Source organism: Ovis aries, chromosome 4 (assembly GCF_016772045.2).
Source record: "Ovis aries strain OAR_USU_Benz2616 breed Rambouillet chromosome 4, ARS-UI_Ramb_v3.0, whole genome shotgun sequence".
Classification (NCBI taxonomy): Eukaryota; Metazoa; Chordata; class Mammalia; order Artiodactyla; family Bovidae; genus Ovis; species Ovis aries.
The window spans coordinates 67015167-67038190 of NC_056057.1; the positions used below are offsets into that span (position 1 = coordinate 67015167).

General features: G+C 53.7%; 1 protein-coding gene across 2 annotated transcripts in view; it reads right to left on the reverse strand.

Annotated features, from left to right (window-relative positions):
* The window catches only part of MINDY4 (MINDY lysine 48 deubiquitinase 4), a 119317-nt gene that overhangs the window by 15891 nt on the left and 80402 nt on the right, over window positions 1-23024 (reverse strand). For both annotated transcript variants that reach the window (XM_012176869.4, XM_012176870.4), the window contains exons 13-15: window positions 19274-19341; window positions 7850-7913; window positions 4318-4479 (exon numbers count right to left, since the gene is read on the reverse strand). In XM_012176869.4, the coding sequence (XP_012032259.2) occupies window positions 4318-4479; window positions 7850-7913; window positions 19274-19341 (294 nt within the window). The remainder of the gene's footprint in view (window positions 1-4317; window positions 4480-7849; window positions 7914-19273; window positions 19342-23024) is intronic.

Here is a 23024-nt window from a genome sequence, read left to right on the forward strand (position 1 = left end):
GCTTTCTCCTAGTGAGTGAACAGGCAGCACAATCATTAGGGATTACAGTTGACCCTTGAACAACGTGGGCTTGAGCCGTGTGGGTCCACTCATACACGGGTATTTTTCGATAGTAACTACTACAGTATTACATGGCCCGTTGACTCTGGATGCAGAGGAATGGCGGATATGGAGGCCCTATGATGAATTATATGTACATTAACCCCTGAGTGGCTCAAGGGTCAACTTGTATTTTTAAATGGATTCTTGCATCTTTTGCATGCAGAGGTGTATGAACGCCTCCAACCTGTTCACGGACTGCCAGCTTTAAAGCCCTAATCTAAAAGGACCGACATTTGACTTCAAGCAAAGAGACTGTCCGCCATCTCCAAGGATTGCATCCTTTCAACGTGACTTATACCTCAGTCCCAGGCATCAGTGGTGAAGGACCCCAGAACAGCCTGCCCCTGCGGGGCTACCCATGAATGAGGTGGAGATAGTAAACAAATAACCACAGACACATTCGCACCACCTGTCACTGAAACTAAGATGCCATCAGAGTCACCATTAGTTGTATGTCACTAAGAAAGAACGCAGGCTGGCAATTAAAGCCGGACACATCAACCGGCACTATACATCAAAATCTCCGAAGTGTTCATATGTAGGGCAAGTTTGCATCTCAAAAGCAATGAAATGGGATATGTAAAACCAAGAGGAGGCCTGTGAAGGAAAGAACTAAGATTCTTGTGATGGAGAATGACAAGGTGGGCAGGGGACCACAAGAGGAGACCTCTACTGAGATAAGAGTGATGAGGTTAGGAAAGGCTTCCTCTTAGAAGTGACAGTGAAGTCGAAACACGAAGGGTAGGAAAAGCAGGGACAGGATGTAGGGCCTTATGGATCAAGGGAAGGTCTGGACTATATAGTCTCTGTATTAGTTTGCTAGAGCTGCGTAACAAAGTTCCATAGACTGAGCAGCTCAGACAACAGAAATTAATTTTCTCACAATTCTGAAGGCTGGTGGTCCCAGGTCAAGATGTCAGTGGGGTTGGTCTCTTCTGAGGCCCCTCTGCTTGGCATGAAGATGAACAGCTTCTCCCTGTGTCTTCAAGTGGTCTGCCCTCAGTGTGTGCCCGTGTCCCAACCTCTTCTTATAAGGACACCACCGGTCAGCTGGATTTGGGCCCAACCATCGGACTTCTTTCCCCTTTGCTACCTCTTTGATGACCCTATCTCCAAGCATAGTCACATTCCAAGGTACTGCCAGCTAGGACTTCAACAAATTAGTGCTGCGTTGAGGATTGCGGAGAAGACGCCATTCATCCCATAAGAGTTTCAGAGGACTGGGAACCCATGGAAGGCTGTTAAGCAATGGAATAATGTGATTGATCTACTCTTTTAAAGATCATACTGGCTTCAGAGAAGGAGCCCGATTGGAAGGAGCTGGGGACAGGAGTAAGAGGCCAGCTGGGCTGACACAGGTGTTCAGACCAACGAGGCTGGTGGCTCGGACAGGGTTGAAAGAGGACTTGAGAAACAACTTAGGGTGGGCACCCCGTGACCTCCTGATGGACTGGATGCGCTCTTGGTTCACGTAACTGGGCAGATGGTGCTGTTTGTGGAGCTGGACAAAGGGGAGGAGGGTGGCGCTTGTAGATCTCTCCCTGCCAAGCTCAGTCTTTGCCCAGGTCCCTCCATGAAGGCAAGCAGTGAACATGACTCACAGGTCATGGGGAAGCCCTTAAGTGAAATTCCCTGTGCCGTGCTTTCCTCCCTGGCCGGTCAGTCCCCCATCACCACGGCCACCGGGAGCCAGGAGGAGCTGGTCTTCCCAGTGCAGCCTAGCCTTCACATTGAACCTGGGAATGGAGGGAGTAAGGGGAAGTCAGATGGGCAAGGCCAGTCCAGTTGGTCATGGAGAACAAATTAGGTTCCACAGGACACAGCCAGGCTGGAGTGGGAAGCGTAGGGGCTCGTTACTTATGGCAGGGGTGCATTTTTTGGCCCAGAGTTGCCTCTGCTTCTCCCAGGGCACAGGAGGAGTGTGGGTCACCTGACAGGACCTATCACCCCCCCACAGACTCGTGAGGGCCCAGAACTCTGGCTCCCAGCCAGAGGCTGCACCGAGAAGCCTGGGGATGGGCTGTGAGTGAAGGCAGGCCTGGCTCTGCCATCTACATGAAAGAAAGGCTTCAGCCTTATCGGAACAGCTTTGCTGTGGACATCATTTCTAGGTTGCTCCAAACACCAGATCTTCCCCATAACAACATCTGTGCTGCCTGGTGGAAAAAGACCAGGCCAGGCTGAGTGGGGGCCCTGGCTCTGGGTCCAGATCTGGGCCTACATGCTAAACCTCCTTGGATTCCTTCTGTTTGATGTGGCTAATCATGAATTCTCTGGGGAACTCAGAACCAAAAGGATGGAGGGTGGAGTTACAGGAGATGAAAGCACTCTGGTCAACTGCCAGGCCTCCACCCTCTCCTTCAGACGCCTGGTCCTCAGAGAGCTCTGGGCAGAAGGAGAGAGGCCCAGGGTTCCTTCTTTAGCAAGGCTGCTGTCCCAAGGCAGAGGAGCAAACCACTCCTTGTTTCAGGGAGAGAGAGCACCCATCTCCAATCAAACAAACAGTGGGGGCTGGGGTGGGAGTTCCATGTGGATTTGAGGATTCGGATCATTGCAGGATCTGAATTTTTGCCATCAGCATTTTACTCCAAGGATGACGCCCAACTGATGTTCCTCTCAATTACCCCCAACAGACCAAAGGAAAATAGTTTACATTTTGACTAACACCCTCCACACAAAAGTGAGATCAGGGCTCCTAGTAAGCCTTGGGATTCTGTAAGCCTGGTCAAGGTTACCTCTCAGCCCATGGAATTTCGGGTGAATGCCTGCAGAGCCCACACAGGGTCCAAGGCTCAGGGTGCCTGGTGCGTCTCATGGGCCACGTGGCTGCACTCCTGGGTGCTTTCCCGACATCAGCACATCTGACAGTGAGTCACTCATTCTTTACTCCCCAAGTCTTTGGACCCCATGGGGTTGCTTCCTGTCCGTGGGGGTGGGGGTCACCCTGAGAGGGGTTCTGGGGATGGGGCCACCCAAACAGTGGTGTTCAATGGAGACAGCACACTTGAACATGTGATCACGCAGGAAGGCCTTGATGAAATTGAGCTACCCCACATCCCACCCACCTAGAATGCTCTGAGCGTCCCTTTGGCTCAGTCTCTGCATCCCTGGTTCTGGGGATGTAAGATCTATGAGGCCTCATCCTGACCCTCCAACAACCTCTGCAGGGCTGGTCACTGAAGAAAGACCTCCTGCTACTCCCTCAGGACAACTCTTTCACAGAATCAACCACAGAACAATTCTTCCTTGAAGACATGAAGTCTGAGACTCAGAGAAGGCTTGGCAGCAGACAGGGACAAGAACACAGGGCTCAGAGGTCCTCTGCCCATGCTGCCAGAGATGCTGTCACCCTGCCCTCTGCCCAGCTTCACCTGGGGGCCACATCCTTTCTAAGACTCCAGCTATAGAGAGAGGGGAGGGAGAGGGACCCAAACGCTTGCAAACAGACTGAGTGAGACCTATTGCGATTGAACTGTGTCCCCTCAAAAAAAGATCTGCTGAAGTTCTAGCCCCCTGTACCTCAACATGTGGCTTTATTGGGAAACAGAACTGCTATAGGTTACTTAGCTAGGATGAGGTTAGTGGAGTAGGGTGGGTCTGCAGTCCACATGACTGTCTCCTTAGAAGGAGATGCTTAGAAGGAGGCCGTGGGACAGTGGAGGCAGAGACTGTAGTGACACCTCTACCAGCCAAGGACCACCAGGGATCGCTGGAAAACATCAGACACTATAAGGGACGAGGAAGGACTCTCCTTGTGGATTTCAGGAGGAGCATGGCCCTGCCAACACCTTGATTTTGGACTTGTATTAGGAGAACTTATCCTCCAGAGCCATGAAACACCACATTCTGAGGTTTTGAGCCACCTAGCTTGTGATGCTTTGTTGAGACAGCTCTAGGATGCTAACACGGGCCCAAGACCTCAGGACCTGACTACTGCAGAAGACCCCCTAGCCAACACAGACACACACGACAACTGTAGCCGTTCTGACGCACAGTCACGCTACAAATCCCCTGAAGTCCCTTTCCGGGTGTCTGCTGGCTGTGGGTATGAACCCTGGATGGCAGGGAAGCCGCACTTTTCCTGGAGCCTCTGTGATTGAGACTAGACCCCGCTCCCGGGACCTGGAGTCGAGCTCTCCTTCTCCTCCCTCCTTCCTGCAGGTCCCCAGGAGCTGGGCTCCTGGGTCTCCGGGGCGCTGAGCGCTCCGAGGGTACCTGGCACACGTTGTAGTGCTCAAAGAGGGACAGGAAGCCTATGTCGCTGCGTGTGGAGATGCCTTTGAGAAGTGTGATGTTCCCATTCCCAGAATCCAGCTCCACCACGTCGTTGAAAACGTTGGACACGGCCTTCCCGGTCAGGAGCAGATTGACAAGTTCCTGTTGATGAGAGAAAGGGGAAAGGCTTGTCAAGGTGAAGCAGGGAACAAGAGAAAAAGGGAGGAGAAGGAAGGAAGAAAGCAAAGAGAACGAGAGCCCGACATCAGAGGGGCCGCACCCAGCCCTCCCCCCAGCCCTCGGGGAAGCCGCCAGCTCTGCTCATCAAAGTGACTCTGGGAGCTCATCCGTCTTTACCCCACAAGCAGTCACTGAGCGTCAGCTGCACCCGGGACCCCGCTGGGGGGGCGGGGGGCGGTGTTCCTGATGGAGGGAAAGAGTGGTCCCTGACCTCGGGCGTCCGGGTCTGGAGCAGGGAGGATCAGGTATGGGCCTGCATGCCTGAAGAACAATGCAGGAAGTGACCAGAGCTGTAAAATATGTGTGCACAGAGCACCCGTGGCCCACACGGACGCGGGACCGCACGACTGGGTCAGAGACGCTTTGTGGAGAAGCGACATTTGGGTGGGTCCTGAAGTGCTGGGCTTTCTTTTCTTAATAAGCTTTTTTATTTTGAAATAATTTTAGAGAGTCAAAAGAAATTGTAAAAATAGCACAGAGGGTTCCTGTGTACCCTTCGCCCAGCTTCCCCCACAGATAACATCTTGCATAACCAGAGCATGTTCTCAACGTCAGGAAGCTGACAATGGGGAGACAGCAGAAACTCAGATCCAGGCTGTACTAGGATTTCATCGGTGAGACCAGGGTCTTCCAGGCAGGGGGAGAGAAGAGGCCAGCAGAGGCGGGGAGGAGGGGCAGGCGGGCCCGGCCTGGGTCCTGCTCTGTCTCTCGCCCTGTCGGCAGCACGGCCTTGGGACTCAGCTGCTGCACACCGGACAGGCCAACGCGCCCGCCAGCCCCAGAACCACCAGACTCGTGAAGCAGTGACTCTCTGACCATCGCCCTCAGTCAGTGCCTCCTGAGCCAGGGTGGCTGCAACGGCCCTTCCCCGAGCAGAGCATCCAGGGCTCCAGCCTCCTGTTAGGAATGGGGAATCAGGCTCTTGGCTGGGAGAGGATTTGCCCAGGCCACGCAGCCACTTAGCGACAGAGCCAGACTCCCACCCTCACTCTCCAGCTCCCTTTCCGGCGTCCCTTCCCTCTTCCCTCACTCGTTACCCCTCAGGGGACCATCTGGCCAGCCAGAGACTCTAGATGAAGGGCAACCTTTAAGTATCTGCTGCGCCACTAAGGAAGGTTGCACGAGCCCAGCCTTAGCACTGGGGCAGGGCCTTCTGTCTAACCTATCTCCTGCCAGGGCTGCTGCGTTTCTGAGGCCAGCCCGCAGGAATCTCCCCAGTGGTGCGTGGGAACAGCCGTAAGAGCCCTTGCCCATCATCAACTCTGGAGGGCAGAGTTCACAGAAGTGTTTTCCCCTGAATTGTGAGAGCGATGTGCAGGTTAATAAATCTCTCCGTCAACAGCGGTATCCCTGGCCCAGAGGTAGTAAAAGAGGCCCCTCTGATGGCCGCAGAGGGGCCATTATTGAAGGGAGACGCCGAGGGGGCCTCATTGTGTTCTTGCAGAGGAAGTGAGAAGGAATTTGGAGGAAATGTCTGCTCTGAGATACTGCACCTTGGGGGCAGTGGCTGCCGAAGAAAGGCACAGCCTTCTCCAGACACATTCAAGTGTTCCCAAATGGTTTTCAAGGGGAAAAACAGGTCCTGACCCCCATGTGAGGGGTATCCCAAAACTTTCCTCAGAGCAGAAAGTCTTCTCAAAATGAGAAGTGGTGACAGGCCGCTTCCTGACCCTAGTCTCAAAAATCACACAGTGGCAAAGCTTAGTGGTCACCTGGCTCCTCACAACTCAAAGTGTCATCCGTGGACCAGCAGCATCGCCCTTCCTGGAAGCCTGTGAGAAATTCAAGACCTCAGACCCCAGTCCAGGCCCACTGAATCTGAGCTGACTCTTCAACAAGATTTGCAGGATTCATGTGCACATCCAAGTTCAAAAAGCACTAACCTAGGCATTTCCCTGGTGGTCCAGTGGCTAAGAATCCACCTTCCAATGTAGGAGGCCTGGGTTCAGTCCCTGGTTGGGGAACTAAGATCCCACATGCCACGGGGTACCTAAGCTTATACACCTTAACTAAAGAGCCTGTGCACCACAACTGAGATCTGATGCAGCCAAATAAATATATAAATACTTTAAAAAAAAAGAAGAAGAAGAAGACCGATCTCATCCCAGTGTTTCACTCTACAAATGAGGAGACCAAGGTTCAGCGAGGGGAAGAAAATTGTCGCAGCCCACGCCACAAGTGAAACTGCCAACACGGCTCAGAATTCAGCTCAGGCTCTGTATGCTGCTTAAGTGACCTCCCCTGGGTGGCACTGCTCTCTGCCTGCGTGGGGAAGCTCCCACAGGGAGGACAGGCACCCAGAGCGGGCTAGAGCACTCCCAGTGGTCCCTCAGCCTGAAACCTTTCTCTGGGGGCTGGGCAACAGCCAACCTCACATGTCCTTGGGTGCCTGAGACAAACCACAGGCCCTGAACTAGCCCTTGCATGGTGCCCAGGTCTGTTTTCAGGACTGGCATGCTTGAGCCAGGACCCCTAGGACAGCTGGGTCCTTTGTGGGCCCAGCAGCCAGAGAAGCTCCAGCTAGCCCAGTCTGTGCTACGCATGCTACCCCCAGAGGCACTGAGGGTCAGGCTTAACCACAGCCAGGTGGCCACTCAGGGAGGCCCTGCCTTGCAGAGAAAAGCTCAGGCAGAAGTCAGGTGCAGCATGTGGCTCCCAGTCCTGACGCCTGATGACAAGATGTTAAATTTATTTTTATTTATTTTTTGGCCGCACCTTGCTGCACGTGGGATCTTAGTTCCTCAACCAGGGATTAGAACCTGTGATCCCTGCAACAGAAGCGTGTTTTCTCAACCACTGGACTTCCAGGGAAGTGCTTGCCATGATAGGATCTTAAACAGATCCTTTTCCTTGCATCACCGGGAGACCGGGAGGATTGAAGACAAGCAGTTGTGCTAAGGGAGCCCTGCTCTCCACAAGGCCCCTGGAGGGCCCCTCTGTGAAGATGCAGAGGGGAGAGTGGTCCTAAGGACAATATCTTATACAAATACAGGGGGCCAGGGCTGTCATCGCCATAGCTGGACTTGGGCCCCTCGTCCATGCCGGGGTTCGGGGCTGGGCAGTGCTTGGGTCTGTCTCTTTGGCACCTCCTGCAGCTCCAGGCACACATATTGGGCACAGCAAAGACCAGAACCAGAAGCTAACCCGAGTTCCCTTTCTAGGTCTCTGTGATGAGGAAGCCCAGCAGAACCTGAAAGCTGCTCGGGGAGAGCTAGCAGGAGCAAAGCCAGAAAGGAAGAGGAAAGGAAAGACGCGCTAGGCTGCCCCACACCCTACCACCCTACCCACTGACCTGCGTGCAGTATCCGTGTGCTCCAATCAGGTGGCTGGTGGGGACGTCAAAGTCCTGGCGAACACTGGAGAGCAAGAAGAAAGGGCTGTTAGCACGTCTCTGCCTGACTCGGGCTGCCAGGCAAACCTCAAGGGTGGCCGGGGCTCCCCTGGGTTCCAGGCTGAGGCCCAGGACTCCAGCTTTGTCAGGAACCCGAGTTTCTGAGCTCTGTGCCCACCCTGGGGCCGGAGCCAGGGACTCAACTCTGCTCTGGGCAACGGCCTCCACTCTGGCTTCATCGGGCCCTTTGTGGACAACCAGAGGTTGGTGATAGAAGCATGCCACAGCAGAAAGGGCCCTGGGTTCCGAATCCATACCCTGCATTCACACTCCGTCATTTACTGATGGTGGGGGCTGGACATCCCCAGCCCTGTCCTCAGAGTACAAGTCAGTTAAATAGGAGGAATGGCCTCGAATGCCTCCTTGAGTCCAAAAACAATAGCTACTGCCACCTGGGCACAAACACTGTATCAGGCCGAGTATAACCAATGTTTCCTAAATCTTGAAAGAAAACCAAGGCTCCAAGAACTGACTTGCCCAGGACACTCAGCTCATGGGTGATGGGGCTGGAGGGCGATCTAGCTGCCAGTCTCAGTGGCCTGTGTTCCCCTCGCCCCAGGTCACCCCTGTGGCTCCACCTTCAGAATGGGTGCCCCCGCAAAGACACAAGGTGAAAAGCAACTTTGCCAAAAGAAACCCATCAAACTGAAAGGAAGAGGTTTCTAGGACTGTATGCTATTGGGGGCCAGAGCAATGCAGAGTATCCGGTCAGCACTGGCCTTGTCATTGCCACTAAATCTCAAAACCATCGCATTGTATGGAAAGCTCACCATGAAGACAGTACTCATTTTACCCCAAAGCAAATCCCTCAGGACACAAAGCATTGTTGCTGAACAGAGCTGTGGGATGGGTAGTAAGAAAGGAGCTCCCCTCCACAGACTGCACTTATAGAGGACAGCAGTTCAAACCTCTAGCCACAGGAGGAAATGGCAATTACTATATTTTATAGACTGGAAGGGCTTCCCAGGTGGTGCTAGTGGTAAAGAATCCACCTGCCGATGCAGGAGACGTGAGAGAGGTAGGTTTGATCCCTGGGTCAGGAAGATTCCCTGGAGTAGGAAATGCCAACCTGCTCTAGTATTCTTGCCTGGGAAATTCCATGGACAGAGGAGCCTGGTGGGCTACAGTCCATGGGGCTGTAAAGAGTCAGACATGACTGAGCTTTTATAGATGTGGAAAGAAGCTCAGAGGTTAACACCGGGGGTAGGGGTGTTATGTGAGGCCAGGGAGCTGGCTCCCCCTATAGCTGCCCACCCAGCACGGGCCACGGCCTGGCCTGCCCCCTACAACCCCACCCCAAAGAGAGTGCCGAGAGGTGTCCCAGAGGTAGGAAGAGCCAAGCAATCATGACGTTTGTTTTCCTTACAGTGGAAGAGAAGAAAAATCTGGCCTCAGTTTCATGCTGTAAATCTAAGACCTGTCTTAAGTCCATAAACCTAAAACATACACCCTGGTTCCATCGTAGAAACCCCAGCTCCATGACTCCACAAGAGGAACCCTTTCTTGTGGGTTTTACTAACTGTGGTCAAACAGGGATGGTCCGTGGTCCACACGGCCCTGGGTTAGCACTGCAGAGCCCAGCCGAAAACCACTGAGGTGGGAGTCCTTCGGAAGGGCCCTGGTGGCTGGCCCACCAGACATGGCCCAGCAGGCCTGGGAAGGAATCAGCTGGGGGGACGGGGGACAAATGGCCGAGGGTGGCGTGCAGCTGGTGCTGGCTCGGGCAGAAGAATTGATGGAAATACTCCTCATGGCATACACAGGCATCTTCTGAAGGGAAGAAAATAACCTCAGAGGGGCCCTGGGTAGACTGATAAGCATCGCTGGCCCCGAGCCACCCCGAAGCTTTCAGAAGCAGTCTGATCTTCATAATCTTACAGTCTCATGTTCACCCAGAAGGGCTGAGCGCCTGCGTCAGCTGAGAGCAGAGGGACAGGCAGAGAGGACAATGGGAGGAAATGGTAATTACATCCTTAGGTGCAAACATGATGGGAAATTCAGAAGTAGACTTAGATATTAAAAGGGAGTAACATCTGTATTTCATATCAGGGCGTTTGGGAGACGCCAAGGAGCAGCTTATGGCTTAAAAGATTTACAACTTTGGCAAATCTAGATGCCCAGACCTCCCTCCAGGGGAAATCCCTGGAGAGCTGAATGTGAGGAGTCTCGGAGCAAAGAAACAGCAGCTTCTGCTCTGCCCAGAGATGAGGCAATTCACATGGCAGGGCCAGCACCACGCCTGAGTTCTAGCCCTCGTTCACTGTGGGGCCACAGACCTCCCCTCTCTGGGTCTCAGTCTCCCCTTTTGTAATATGAGGGGCTTTGTGCAAGGCCAAGCAGTGTCCCAGGAGTAGAGGCTGAACCAGTTGAGGGGGGGGTTGCTGCAGGGCTCTAGGGTCCCTACCTTCTGAGCTTCTGAGCTTCAAGTTGCAGTCCTCCCCTAGGACTGACGAGCATTCCAGTCTAATGAGCAGGTTATTACTTCCATGGTCCTCCTGGGGGCTAGACAACACTGGACCCAGGGGAGTTCTGCAGAGCCCGAGGACCCGGGCACCAGACTGGGTGACAGGAGCCAGGAGGAGTCAGGGCCTGATGAAGTCTGTCCCCTGAGACTGTCCTGTACTGGGGACCCCCTCAAGGAACAGGAACTTGCCTGGATTTTAGATTGCAGGAAGCACAGAGTGGTGGGAGCCTGAGCGGACCTGCCCAAGGCATGGAAACTTAGGAGGAGGGGCTTGGCCCTAACTGTCCTGCCACCAACCTCCTTAGCATTCTCGAAGCCAAGGGCCAGACCCTGGATCAACAGTCTGGGGTGATGGCCCAACCCTGGGGGTGTCCAGTACACCTGCTGACAGAGGAGGGGGCTCTGCTCAGGGTGCCAGCAAAGACAGTTTCTCCCAGCTCTGCCGATGTCGGGAGGTCCTGAGACGCTGCTCTGCACCAAGAAACAGAACAAAGAGGGCGTCAGGGCTGGCAGATCCCTCAGGGCCCAGCGTTGTGCAGGTGGGAGAATGAATGGCCAGAGAAAGGATGCAGCTGGCCCAGAGGTAGTGACAGGTGCCAGCTCACTCTCAGGCTAAAGCTGCTCTGAGAGCTCCACTGGCTCTGTCCAACCCTCCCTCCAGCACAGGGCTCGCGGGGTACAAAGGTTCTGCCTCTGAGCAGCTTCCAGGGCACAAGCCTCAGACCTGCAGAGTCTGCGGTCTCCGACACTTTCAGAACACCTAAAAGTCCTCCCTAAAGCCTTGGAGGCCAGCAGGCAAGAACCACCATCCCTGTGATGATGGGGAAACTGAGACCCAGAAAGGAGATGAGACTTGGGGTCATACAGAGTCAGCAGGCCAGGACTGTGTCCCTGACCTGACACCAACATCACACAGTGCAGCCTGAAACACATGATCGTAGTCAGCCTGGTCGGCCAGCTCCAGGCAGCTACGGGAGCCCTGCAACCCCACTGCTGGTTGCCACCCTCCCTGGCTGAGACACAGCTTATCCCTTCACTCTAAAGCCTACCCAACACACGAGTGAACATGTGAATCTGGGCATTTTGCACAGAAGTTTCTGAATAAGAAGGATACGCCCAAGTGGCCAAGAAATAGGGTTCTGGTCTACAGCCAAAATTCACCTAAAATCAGTGTCCGTGAGAGGCGGGGTCAGTGGAGTCCTGGCCTGGCTGGGTGACCTCGGGCAAGTCACTGCCTCGCTCTCAGCCTGTGTCTTCATTTATAAAACCAGAGGCCTGGAGCAGAAAGGTCTCCAGGGACCTTCCAGGATGTGAACAAGTGTGTCTGATCCACAACTCTGATATTTAAAACATCATGCTTAAAAATAGTTGGTAATTAACCAACTATTTTTAGCAGGAGGACCTCACCAGCCACCTTCCCTCCACCTGACCTCTGGGGTGCCAGGCCCAGGGCACCCCCAGACCCCACTGGGCCAGCTCCTGCCTGTCCCTCCCAAGAGACCCTCCCCCAGATAATGCACCTTCCACTGTACTCCCCGCCACCTGCAGTGGCCTCCAGAAACCACCACCTATTGCGGGGACTTCTATTGATTCTTGAGGGCAACATCAACAGTGAAAGGACAGCGGTGGAACAACTAAGAGAACCTGGGCCCTCAACTCAGGGACACTGGAATTGCTCCCCTCTCTGAGCCTCAGTTTCCCCACCTGCAAAATGGGTATGAAGACACCTTTTTCTATTACAGAATTGCTGTGAGAACTGGATGAGATGAACTATATAAAGCACTTGACATTTGGGAAATGTCACTTCCTGTTTCCTATGATAACAGCCATAACAACAACAACAAAAAAAAATAACAATGACTGAGCGGCCGCGATTCCTGGAACTTCGACTATTCGTATCATGGCCAAGAACCCAGAATAGATGGAAGCTCCACTCCCAGCGACTGAACTGTGGCCATGGATATCTAAAAAGGATCTGGATGTGGTGGATACTGACTGTTTTCTCAGGAAGGTCGGCAGGGGATTGATAATGAGTCAGAACATCTGGGTGCCAGCTCCCCTCTGCCACCTGCGCTGTGACCTTTGGTAAATTGTTTTCTACCTCTGAGCCTTGAACATGGCATCCCCTGACAGGGATAACAATAACCACCTCAAAGTGTTGTTGCGATAAGGGATGAGCCCATAAAAAAGACTTGCAAACCCCAGACAGCTCCCCAGATAGGAGGGAACAGGTGCTATTTCCATTCTGCCGGCAGGGGCCCTAAAGAGGAACGGGCTAGATGGGGACCCAGGAACAGGGCAAGGTATGGGGATGGAGAGAGAGGGACGGACCTAAATGAAGAAAGAGAAAACAGAGATGCCCAAGCCCTTCCCTCCCCATCCCTTTTCCCCCTCACTGTTCCTGGTCCTCCCCCCATAGGCCCATACCTTCCTTCCAACCACACCTGGAGGAACCATTCCCTGAAGACCTCTCAGCAGGCCTTCACCTGCTTTATCCTTGCTGCCTGCCACGACCCTTCCAATGAAGCCCTCAAGCTCTGCTAAATATCATCTCCTCCATAAAGAGACACCTCCCATGACCCAGGAGAGAGATGCCCCATCTCTCTGTGGATACCCCCTTCCGAAGAGTGCTCCCCCATACCCACTGCTTTCTGGGTGCCAGCCTTGCTCCTCCAAGCAGCAAGGACTTGGAGGGTCAGGGTGACACTGTCCATCCAGCCCCGCAGCATCCAGAACTGGGTCCTAACCCTGCAGGTGCAGAGCGGATGGACCCGAAATGATGTGAGCTTGCCCACGCCCATCTTATGGAACAGCCTCTAGAAGTGGGGTCCCAGGCCGTGGTCAGAGGCAGGCGGAAACAAGCTTCCCACCCAAGCAGCTGAAGCTAGACTGGAACAGGAGATTCATTCCAAAGGTGAATGGTCTATTCTTCCTCCTGAGGCCAGTCCTCTCTACCCAGGCATCTGAGCGAGCCCTTCATGAAACAAGCAGGTGTAGCCCTAGGGTCAATGGGTAGGGCTGCTGGGTCACCAGGCATCAAGAGACCCTCCCAGCTCTGCCACTAACCCTGGGGTGGTCTGGGCTTGGTCACCCTTCTCTGCATCCAGCCCCCAGGGTCTGTCTGTGGGCGGACCTGCCACCCTCAGCCAGACCCTGCTGGCACTCACTGGCCATGACTTGCCACCTCAGCATCTAGGAGCAGACCATGCTGGCTGAAATGAAGTAGAGAGTGAAGCCAGGAGACAAACATCAATTTGTTTGGGACTCCCTGGTGTCCTGTTTCCCATTCTCCTTCTAAGTGGACAGACATGGCCGAGCAGAGCCTGTCATTCCTCCCCCAGCCCAGGAAGGGCCACGTAGGCACAGGATATGCGGGCGATGGTGTCAGCTGTGTGCCAACCTGCCCTGAATTCTTAGAGCCTTGGTCCCCACATCTGCAAAATGGGATAATGACCCCAGGCCTATGGGCCTGCCCCTTGGGCTACCATCAGCCTGCAAAGCCTAGGGTAGGCTGTTTTTGGTCAGCCTCAGTTGAGTGGGAGGCACGCCTGCTTCTGTCCGCCTCCAAACACTGCCTGAGACCCAGCTTCGGGAAGCTGTTCCAGGGGCTGGGTGTGGGCAGGCTCACATCATTCAGGGCCCATCTGCTGTGCACCTGCAGGGGCCCAGGTCCCCTCCCTCTCCCCTCCACCTCCAGCCGAGGCTGCACCCTCAGATCCTGGCTTCCTCGGGGTGAGGGAGCGGACCAGAGAGCTACAGGACAGAACTCTGGTCACTGCACAGGAGCTGGGAGACAGGGGAGCTGGGCGCTCCCAGAAAGGGAACCCAGGAGGAAGCAAGGTCAGTCGAAGGAAGGGGGTCTGGGGAGAGTGTCTGCTATTTCCAGTGACAAATATAGGCAAGCCCTTTGGGTCTGCCTCCCACATACCACCCTGGCCTCTTCAGACGCAACTGCTGAAAGCGCTCACTACCCCTCCTCCTTTGCTGTCGTTCCGTCGCAAAGTCTTGTCAGACTCTCTGTGACCCCATGGACTACAGCATGCCAGACTTCGCTGTCCTTCACCATCTCCCGGAGCTTGCTCAAACTCATGTCCACTGAGCTGGTGATGCCATCTAACCATCTCATCCTCTGCTGCCCTCTTTTCCTTTTGCCTTCAAATATGGCCTCCACTGGAATTCAAATCCAGGTTAAAGGTGACCTGTTCATTGAGAAAGTTCCTATCCTCCAGTCTCCCACCTATAATCAAAAGAACTTGCCATGTTGGGAAGGAGGGCCATTAACCATTTTGCTTGGTCTCCGTGTCCCACCTGGAAGAGACAAGGGAGAGAGGCGAGGCTCCATTCAGGATGGAGTCAGGGCACACAGTCTGGGTGGTTCTGTGTGCACCTCCCTTCCCGGGCTCGGGTTTAGGGAGTATGACAGGAGGGTGGAGAACACTGACGAGAATCCTGTCTATCCCTTCCCACCAGGACAGCACATCTGGGGCCCCCAAGATCCTATGATTCTCAGCAGAACAGCCCTCTGCTCAAATCCCTATGTCACCAGCCACCAGCCAGCCCAGCCCCCCTCAGCCAGACCGGAAGCTTTGCCGCTGCTTCTCCATCTCTGAGGGTGTCCTGCCAGGCCCAGATCTAACCCACCCCCAAGCTCAAGCCCCCTCCAGCTCCTGGATATGTCTCACACCTCAAGGTCCTCAGCATACAGCCCATCCCTCACCCATCCCTTCCCCAGCAGTGTGGCGGGTCCCTGGGAGGGGGAGAAGGGGCTGACCACCTTCGGCTCAGCTCCCTGAGTTCACATGCCCCACAATAGGTGCAGCCCAGGCCTGGCCACTATGAGGTATCGGAAGTGGGGACACGACACAGCTCCCGGTAGGCTGAGGAGTGCCAGTGAAAAGGCTCCCTGGAGCCCACCATGCAGGAGGCTCCCCTGGGAACATGGCGGAGACACGCAGAGGAAGAGTGAAGAGACGGGAGGACACCCAGTCCCAAAGACACTGTTTGGGTTTCTAGATCCAGTTACTCCCAAAGCCCTGGGCTTGACATGAATCAGTTAATAGTGTTTTCTGCTTGTGGTAAGAAGCGCCTTTCTGTTACTTGCCTTTGCCTAACCAGCACTCATGGCTGGCCTTCAGTTCCAAGCTGTTTAGCTGTGTTGCTGTTTTCACTGTGTTGGAGATGGTTACAAAGAACACAGAGCCACATGGCGTGGGGGCTGCTCCACACCCTCAGTGCCTGGCTTGTGCTGCCCAAAAATTACTTCAGCAAATGACAAAGTACTGCCTCTTCTGGACTTTCAAGACTGCCCTTGGGCATCCAAAGTTGCCACTGTAATGAATGCCAAAGGTCTACTGAATGAAAAGATTTTCTTCACAAGCCGTCTCCCCCCACTCTCTGGGCCTAAGTCACCCAAGGGGCGTCGCCCAAGCCCTCCCTGTGCCGAGGGGCTGGCACACCCCTGTGCTGCACTCTGTAGGCCTGGCACGGAGCTGACCTTGACCCCACAACCCTGAGCATCTTTGGGGTTTCTGAGAATGTGCTGGGGAAAGTTCTGGGCCAGGCAGTTTGGAAAAAAAGGGGGGCTAGGCAAACATGAAAGCTTGCATGAGATTTACTGTAAGCAACTCGAGATCTTAGGAAAGAAAATAGATGGCTTGAAATCAAGCAGAAAAATAATAAAGCCTTCTCAAGGCTTTGCACTCAGCCTGGAGTAAACAAAACTCAAAGGCCAGCTTTGCTGCGGTTCTTTCAGCCTCTGAGGGCAAAGGGGGCAGGCTGCACCCTACTGCATCTGTCTGTCCATGGTGCCCTCACCCTGGCTCCACCCAGCGCTGGGGACATCCCATCGACACGAGGAACTGACTCTGAGGTGACAGCCTCCCCTGGGACTCAGACATGCATCTCAGAGCCTTGCTGAGAGGAGGGTCGGCCGTGCTCTCGGTCACACTTACACTTCTGCACACACACAACCAAGTTACCCTTCCCAGTCTCAGATACAATCACCAAAACCCACATCATCCCACACCCGGGCCTGCACACTCACTCATCTCTTCATCCACACTCATCCCACCACACACGCACACAGACTCACACTATGTTTGCGAAGAACTTGGTGTGTTTCCCAGCCATCCCTGCTCCGCTTCTCCTGGCTGAAGAGCATATGATTTGAGAGACTTATGCTCTCTTTTGGGTTACCCACTTTATGCCCCAGATCACCCTGAAATGGTATCAAAGGATTCAGCAAAGCTAAATCTGAACCCCAGAGCAGGGAGGACCTTGGGTTCACCTGGTCCTGTGGTTTTTAAGCAGTGCTTGCAGAACTGGGATTTCTGCAAAGAGGAGTCTCCAGGCAGCAAGGAGGACCCATCCCCCATTTGCAGGACATCCCCATGGCCTGATCTACACCACGAGGCACCCAGCCAAGACTGAGGGCAAGACAGGACAGCACAGGACAAGAGAGGCTCTGAGCACAGCTAGGATGGGACTGGACTAATCACAGCCGCCATCCAAGACCTTCCACCCCTGGAGACCTGCCAGGCACACGACAGGCACGTCTTCATTTAACCCTGTGAGGTAGGAATTATCAGCCCCATTTTACAGAGTTAAGAAACTCGGGCTCAAAGCTGTATGGAGGCAGGCATGAAACCAAGTCTGTTTTACTCCCAAGTTCAAGTCCTTAAACAACAAACCCAGAGAGTCCTGTCGGACCTGGCTGCCCGAGGTGAGCTGTGTAACTCTCGGGCAAATCACTCGACTCGTCTCTCAGAGCCTCATTTTCTCATCTGAAAGAGATGCTGACGGAGGTGGCAAGAGTGCCTGCTAACAGGATTGCTACGGGGATTAAACGCGTCTTGTGTAAAATGTTACAGCCAAGGACCCAGCAGGTAGGAAGCTTCCTGCATGCTGGCTGCTGTGCTTCTTACTTCTGATGAGAATGCTCTCTATGGTGTCTGCTTAGGAGAAGGGAAAGGGGAGCCACAGGAGTAAGACAAACCCCGCCAGTGTGCTGCCGGGGCCAATGCTTGAGCGGGTCTCTGTGAGGTCCTCCTGGCAGGCAGGGGCCAGGATGGCTGTAGTTGCCCAGGAAGGTTTCAGAACCACAGGCCTGCAGTTCACACGGAAGGTCCTCAGGGGCCCCGAGCAGGAGAGACCATCTTTACATACTCTCTCTGGGTCCAAGAGGACCCCACAGTGCTGTGTGTGTCTGCATGTGTATCTGTGTGTCTGAGTATGTGTATGTCCCTTTCTCTGTCTGTGCATGGTGGAGGTGGAGGGGCCTGGCAGCCCCTTCCCATGGGCATGAGGTTGTACTGGTCCAGTGGGGCAGCCTACCCCAAAACAGAGGCCATGGCTGAGGCAGGCACCTAGGAGTCTGACTTGGTTGGATGGGGCGGGGAGGTGGCAGAAACCACCCCATTGGTGGAGCTCTGGAGAACATGAAGCAGAGTCTGGATGGGGGGCCCTGAAGGCCCCTCAGATGGACACGGCTGCCTGAGCTGCTCCCTAAGGAGCATGCGTGTGAACAGGGGGCCCAGCTTCCAGGCTGGCAAGTGGCACCAACAGCAGAGACACTCTAAGCACAGAGACCTCGACCCCCAGAGTCAGGGGGCCCCCGTGCAGAGGAAGAAACGGGCCCAGAGGACTGCAAAAAGGCCTGGTCCTCCAGTCAGGAAGCTCAGGATTGTCCCACACACACTGGTCAGCCCAGGGATTAGCAAACTCAGGCCTGGGGAGAAGGCAGCGCTGCAGCTTACGGTCTCCGTGCACGTGAGCCCAGCCAGGAATGAATCATATCATTATGGCAGGATTAGAAGAAAAAATGCCATTAGAAAGTGCACACACACGCATTTAATAAGGTCAGTAGCAGTGAGCAGCAGGCCGGCCCGCAGCACGAGGATACAGAGCTCTGGCCTCCCTCTCCTCCCACCGGCACCCAAGGCCTGGGGGAATATGGACAAGACCCACCCAGGCCCAGGATCCGGGAGCAAGCATCTCCTTCTGCTTGGCCCCCCGCCAGCCTGGGCACCCCATAGCTACTCTTTCCACCTCCCCTACTCAGAGCTGTTTTCAAATCTTCCCCAATACCATAAACACCCTGCTCCCCCGTCAAGTGAAAATTTATCCCCCTTGCTCTCCACGTCCTCTGGGGTCTGCGCTCTGCTTGAAAGTAGATGGGGTAATCGATTCTACTTTACAAACCTATTAATGTGCTATTAATCTGTTACCCTCCCTGGTGACACAATGCTCAGGTGACAACTATGGAAAAGAGGCCTAAAAGCACCCAGGGAATGAGGGTGATGGCAGAGCTCCAGCTCTCAGGCAGCCTGGGAGCCTGAGTTTGACAGGGATGCCCAGAGTACAAGTCGGGGACCCAACCTCCCTGCTCCCCCAGCCTCTAAGGCCCCGGTGCACCCCTCAACTCAGCCCTCAGAGTTGGCTCTAGACACGAACCTGGAAGCCTTTGGGACTGCCTTGGCCTGCAGCACGTCCACAGGGCCCGTGGTCATCTCCCAGCTCCCAGCCTCAACTGTCCAGCCCTGCACACATCTAGGAGAGTCCACGTGCACCCTCAAGCACTCGCCCACTGCAGTGCTGCTAGGACCCCAGGGGTGCTATGAGCTATTGAGGGGGTGTGGGGGGTCTTTTGGATCTGAGTCCCCTGCACTCCCCAGTACATGTGGGGAGATGGAGGAGAAGGTAGTGCTGCCCATGTGTACAGAGGATGAAACTGTTCTCTCCACTAGCCTACCGACCCCCCAGTTCACTGCCACCAGGCTCACTGAGCACCCACTGTGTGCCAAGCTCTTCAGTGACCAGACAGATATACCCAGCTCCGGGAACTAAGTGGGGAAGATACTCACAGCTCTGTGGATCTGGACAGGATGGCCGACAGTGTGAGCAGGACACATCCGTAAGGGCCTGCTTCAAACTGGAAAGAGGAGAAAGCAGTGAGTCTTGTGTCTGCACCTCCATCATGTGTCTGCACCTCCCTCCTCTGGGTTGCTTAGGGACCACACCCTGGGGAGCAGGCTGACTCCAAGCCAGCCAGCTGCTTTAAGCTGGGTCCCAGAGGTTGCCAGATGAGCCCACAGCAGACTCCATGCAGGTCTCCCAAACCAGATTCCCAAAGGGATGAGGAACACACAAGCCTGAGCGACAGCGGAGCAGATACAGTGCCCCCGAGGGAAGTAAACACCCACGGCCTTGGAGTCCTGGAAGCTCGTGGACAGTGGTGGCCTCCACTGCCGTGCAAGTGTCTTCTGCTCATTATCACAACTAAAACTACCCCAGGCCTATATGATAAATACCATATTCACTGCCCTCTGCCGTGCAAGGAAACTTGGGCTCAGAAATTGAGCAACTGGCCCAAGGTCACACAACTTGCAGGCAGCCCACTGGGAATCCAGGGGGCTCCCTCTGATTCCAAATCCCTTATTCCTAAGGGGTCCTAAGAACTGCACTGGGCAGGGAGCAGGCTGGAGGAGGGTCAGGTGGGGAGGTGCTAGTGAGGTGAGCCTGGCAAGTGCAAGGGCAGAGTCTGTCTTTTCAAAATATTTTGCTGTTCATCATGAATTTATTTCAAATTAATTTTAATAGTTTTAAACTACTGCACTAAAATATTATTTATGCTGATTACTAAGGTTTGAGCAGACCCCTTTGAATTTGGGGAGTGCCCCACTTGCCTTCCCCTAGTCTCAACCCTGGTCTGCAGCCAGAGGTCTGCTGCCTGAGTTTACATCCCAGCTCTCCACCCCGACTCCTAGCTATGTGACCACAGGGACATTTCTTAATTTTTCATCCCCAGTCTTCTCATCTGTAAAACAAGGATAATACAAACAGGAGCCATCCTCATAAGGTTGTTGTGAAGATTAAGTGAGATCGCCCTGGTAAAGTACTTCAAACAGGGCCTGACACCTATGTTAACAGTCAGTCTGGTGCTGGGTCCTCAAGGCCCACCTGTCCAGTGAGCCCAGCAGGCCCAGCAGGCCACGAATGACTAGGATGGACTATGTCACTTTTGCTTCCTAGAGGAATGCTCTGCCAGCTGCAAAAGGGTGTGAAGGCATTACTCATCCTCCTATGGGGACAGTACCACTTCTGTGAGTTATTGTTGGAAATGCTGCCTGTAATTATAGTCATTGTTATTAATGGGTGATCAGTTTCTTTTTGAACTGAAAACTGAAAAAAGAAGTTTACTTTCCTGGAAGAATGAGAATTATATAACTTACCGTATTTCCATTTTGGTTTTGCCTTGGCTGCTAGGAAGCTCAGAGCCAAATATGATATTCAACTACACAAACTATTTTAGCTCAAACTTCTGATAATATTTTCTTTTCATCAAAATATAGAATTTATCAGGGGAAGACACATACTATATGTTACCACTTTTATGTGGGATTTAAAAAATAAATGAATTAATATAATAAAGCAGAAATAGACTCTCTGTGTGAGCTCAGTAGTGTCTGACTCTTTGCGATCCCATGAACTGAAGCCCACCAGGATCCTGTGTCCATGAGATTTTCCAGGCAAGAACGTTGGAATGGGTTGCCATGTCCAACTCTAGGGGATCTTCCCGACCCAAGGCTCAAACTTGCATCTCCTGCGTCTCCTAAGTAACTTTAAGTTTTGTGGTTTTTTTTTTTTTTTTGGTGGGGGGGGTGTGGAGCAGGAATGGAATGAATGAATGAACAGCAATCTTAAATCAACTCCATCTAATTCTGTGACCTCAGGCTAGTCACTTCACTTCTGTCGTCTTCAGTTTCCCATTTGCAAAATGGGGATAACGAGTATCTCCGTTGTATGTTTCCTTAGGTTAGGGGGGACATCCTATGAGGCCAGGTCAGTGGAAATGCTCTGCCAATTGCAAAAAGTAATGCTGATGTCCTTGCATGGGGACAGGGTGGGTGGGGTGGGGGAGACAGAGGTCCGGGAGGGTTCAGACCACAATTACCCTTGTCATGGCTCTACTACAGGCTTGCCTGTTGCCTTAGGGAGTGACAAAGCTCTCTGGATCTCAGCTTCCCCTTCCGAAATGCCTACATACTTCTGCCAGTTGTCTGGGGAGCCCACAGCACTTCCAGGGCCTATTTCCCCCTACCTGCAGGACTGCAATGAAGTAATGAACACAGACGCCCGTTGTAAGCCTAACTCTCTCTGCAAACATAGAGAACTATTATTCTGTTCCACCGTCCTGAGGACATCTCCAAGTGGCACTCACTCTGAGCCAAGGATATGCCTGTCTGTGTGGACATGGTTAGACTGGACATGACCCCCATCCGAAGCATCTGGCCTTTGCTGGAACACGACTGAATGACACCAAATATCCCATTTGGTTTTAAAAAACATTTATTAAAATTATCTCATCAAATTCCAGCTGCCAAGCCATGGAAGGCCACAGGGCAAAGTGCCTGCATTGAAAGGAGAGCCCAGGCAGGCAAATGGGCCGGAACGCACCAGCAGGGTCTGGAAAAATGTCTGGTACTGCTTGGGAAGAAGGGGCCATTCCCCTGAGCTGTTGGGGCTCTAGAGAGACCTGAGTCCACTGAGAACCCCAGTAGGAGGCAGGGGCGGAACCATCCCCCAGCTTGCAGGGGGCGGTGGCCAGACATCTCACCAGGAGGGTGAGCTGTAATGAAAACACAGCAAGGAGGCTATTTATTTTGGGCAGACGTGGCTCAGTGTTCATTTCCAGGCCTGGCACGAGGAGCCCCTCTTAGGCCCAGGCCATGAAAAATGAATTTGGTGAGGGTAGTGCTGAGATGGCTCAACGGTTTCCAGCAAAAACACAAATTCAACTGCAGGCGGGAAACACCGCCTTCCAGAGCAAGGGCCAAATGTTGACCACTCGCAATGTTGACCCACAGAGATCAATGCCAGAAGAGGATGGAGAATTGCCCTGAGCCCAGAGGTGTGGCAGGAAGAAGGCAGCTCCCACTGCTGTGAGGACCCCACTTGCAGAACCTCTTTCACATTCAATGTCTGGCTTGGGCATCACTGAAACTCCTGGGGGTACAGGCCAAGGGAGGAGGGAGACCCCATTTATAGACAAGGATGCAGACGATCTTCGTGCTGAAGAGTCACCCCAGGGCCATCAGGGCAATGACAGGGCCTCAGATCTTTGGACCATGTGAGCAATCACCCGCTCCTATGACCCACAGTAGCCCCACAGGGCTTGTCTCCCCCAACTCTGCTTCACCTGACAGTGTGGACATAGGCGGCCTTGGCCCTGGCCTTCCTGAAAGCACATGATGCTGCCCGGAGTTGCTCATCTCTCAGATGCATTGCTGTAAGCTCAAACCACTTTGGTGTGTTTAATCAAAGGCATCCTTTCTGCCTGTTTAGCTTGCCTCCTGTGTAATTTGGAAGACATTCCTTCCCATGCATTTAAGGTTCCTCTCTAAGAATCCCAGTTGGACGACAAAGAGCTAAAAGTTACCCACCAACTGCTCCATCTTCTATTTTCCAGATGAGGCCACTGAAACCTGGTGACATTCCTGAGGCCGCACGTGACCAAGGAATAAAACAGAGAAGGTCCCAGGGCCCCTGCTCCAGGTCGGAGGTGAGCGCGCTGTGTTGACAGACTGCCCACTGGGTGATGCCCATGAAGAAACA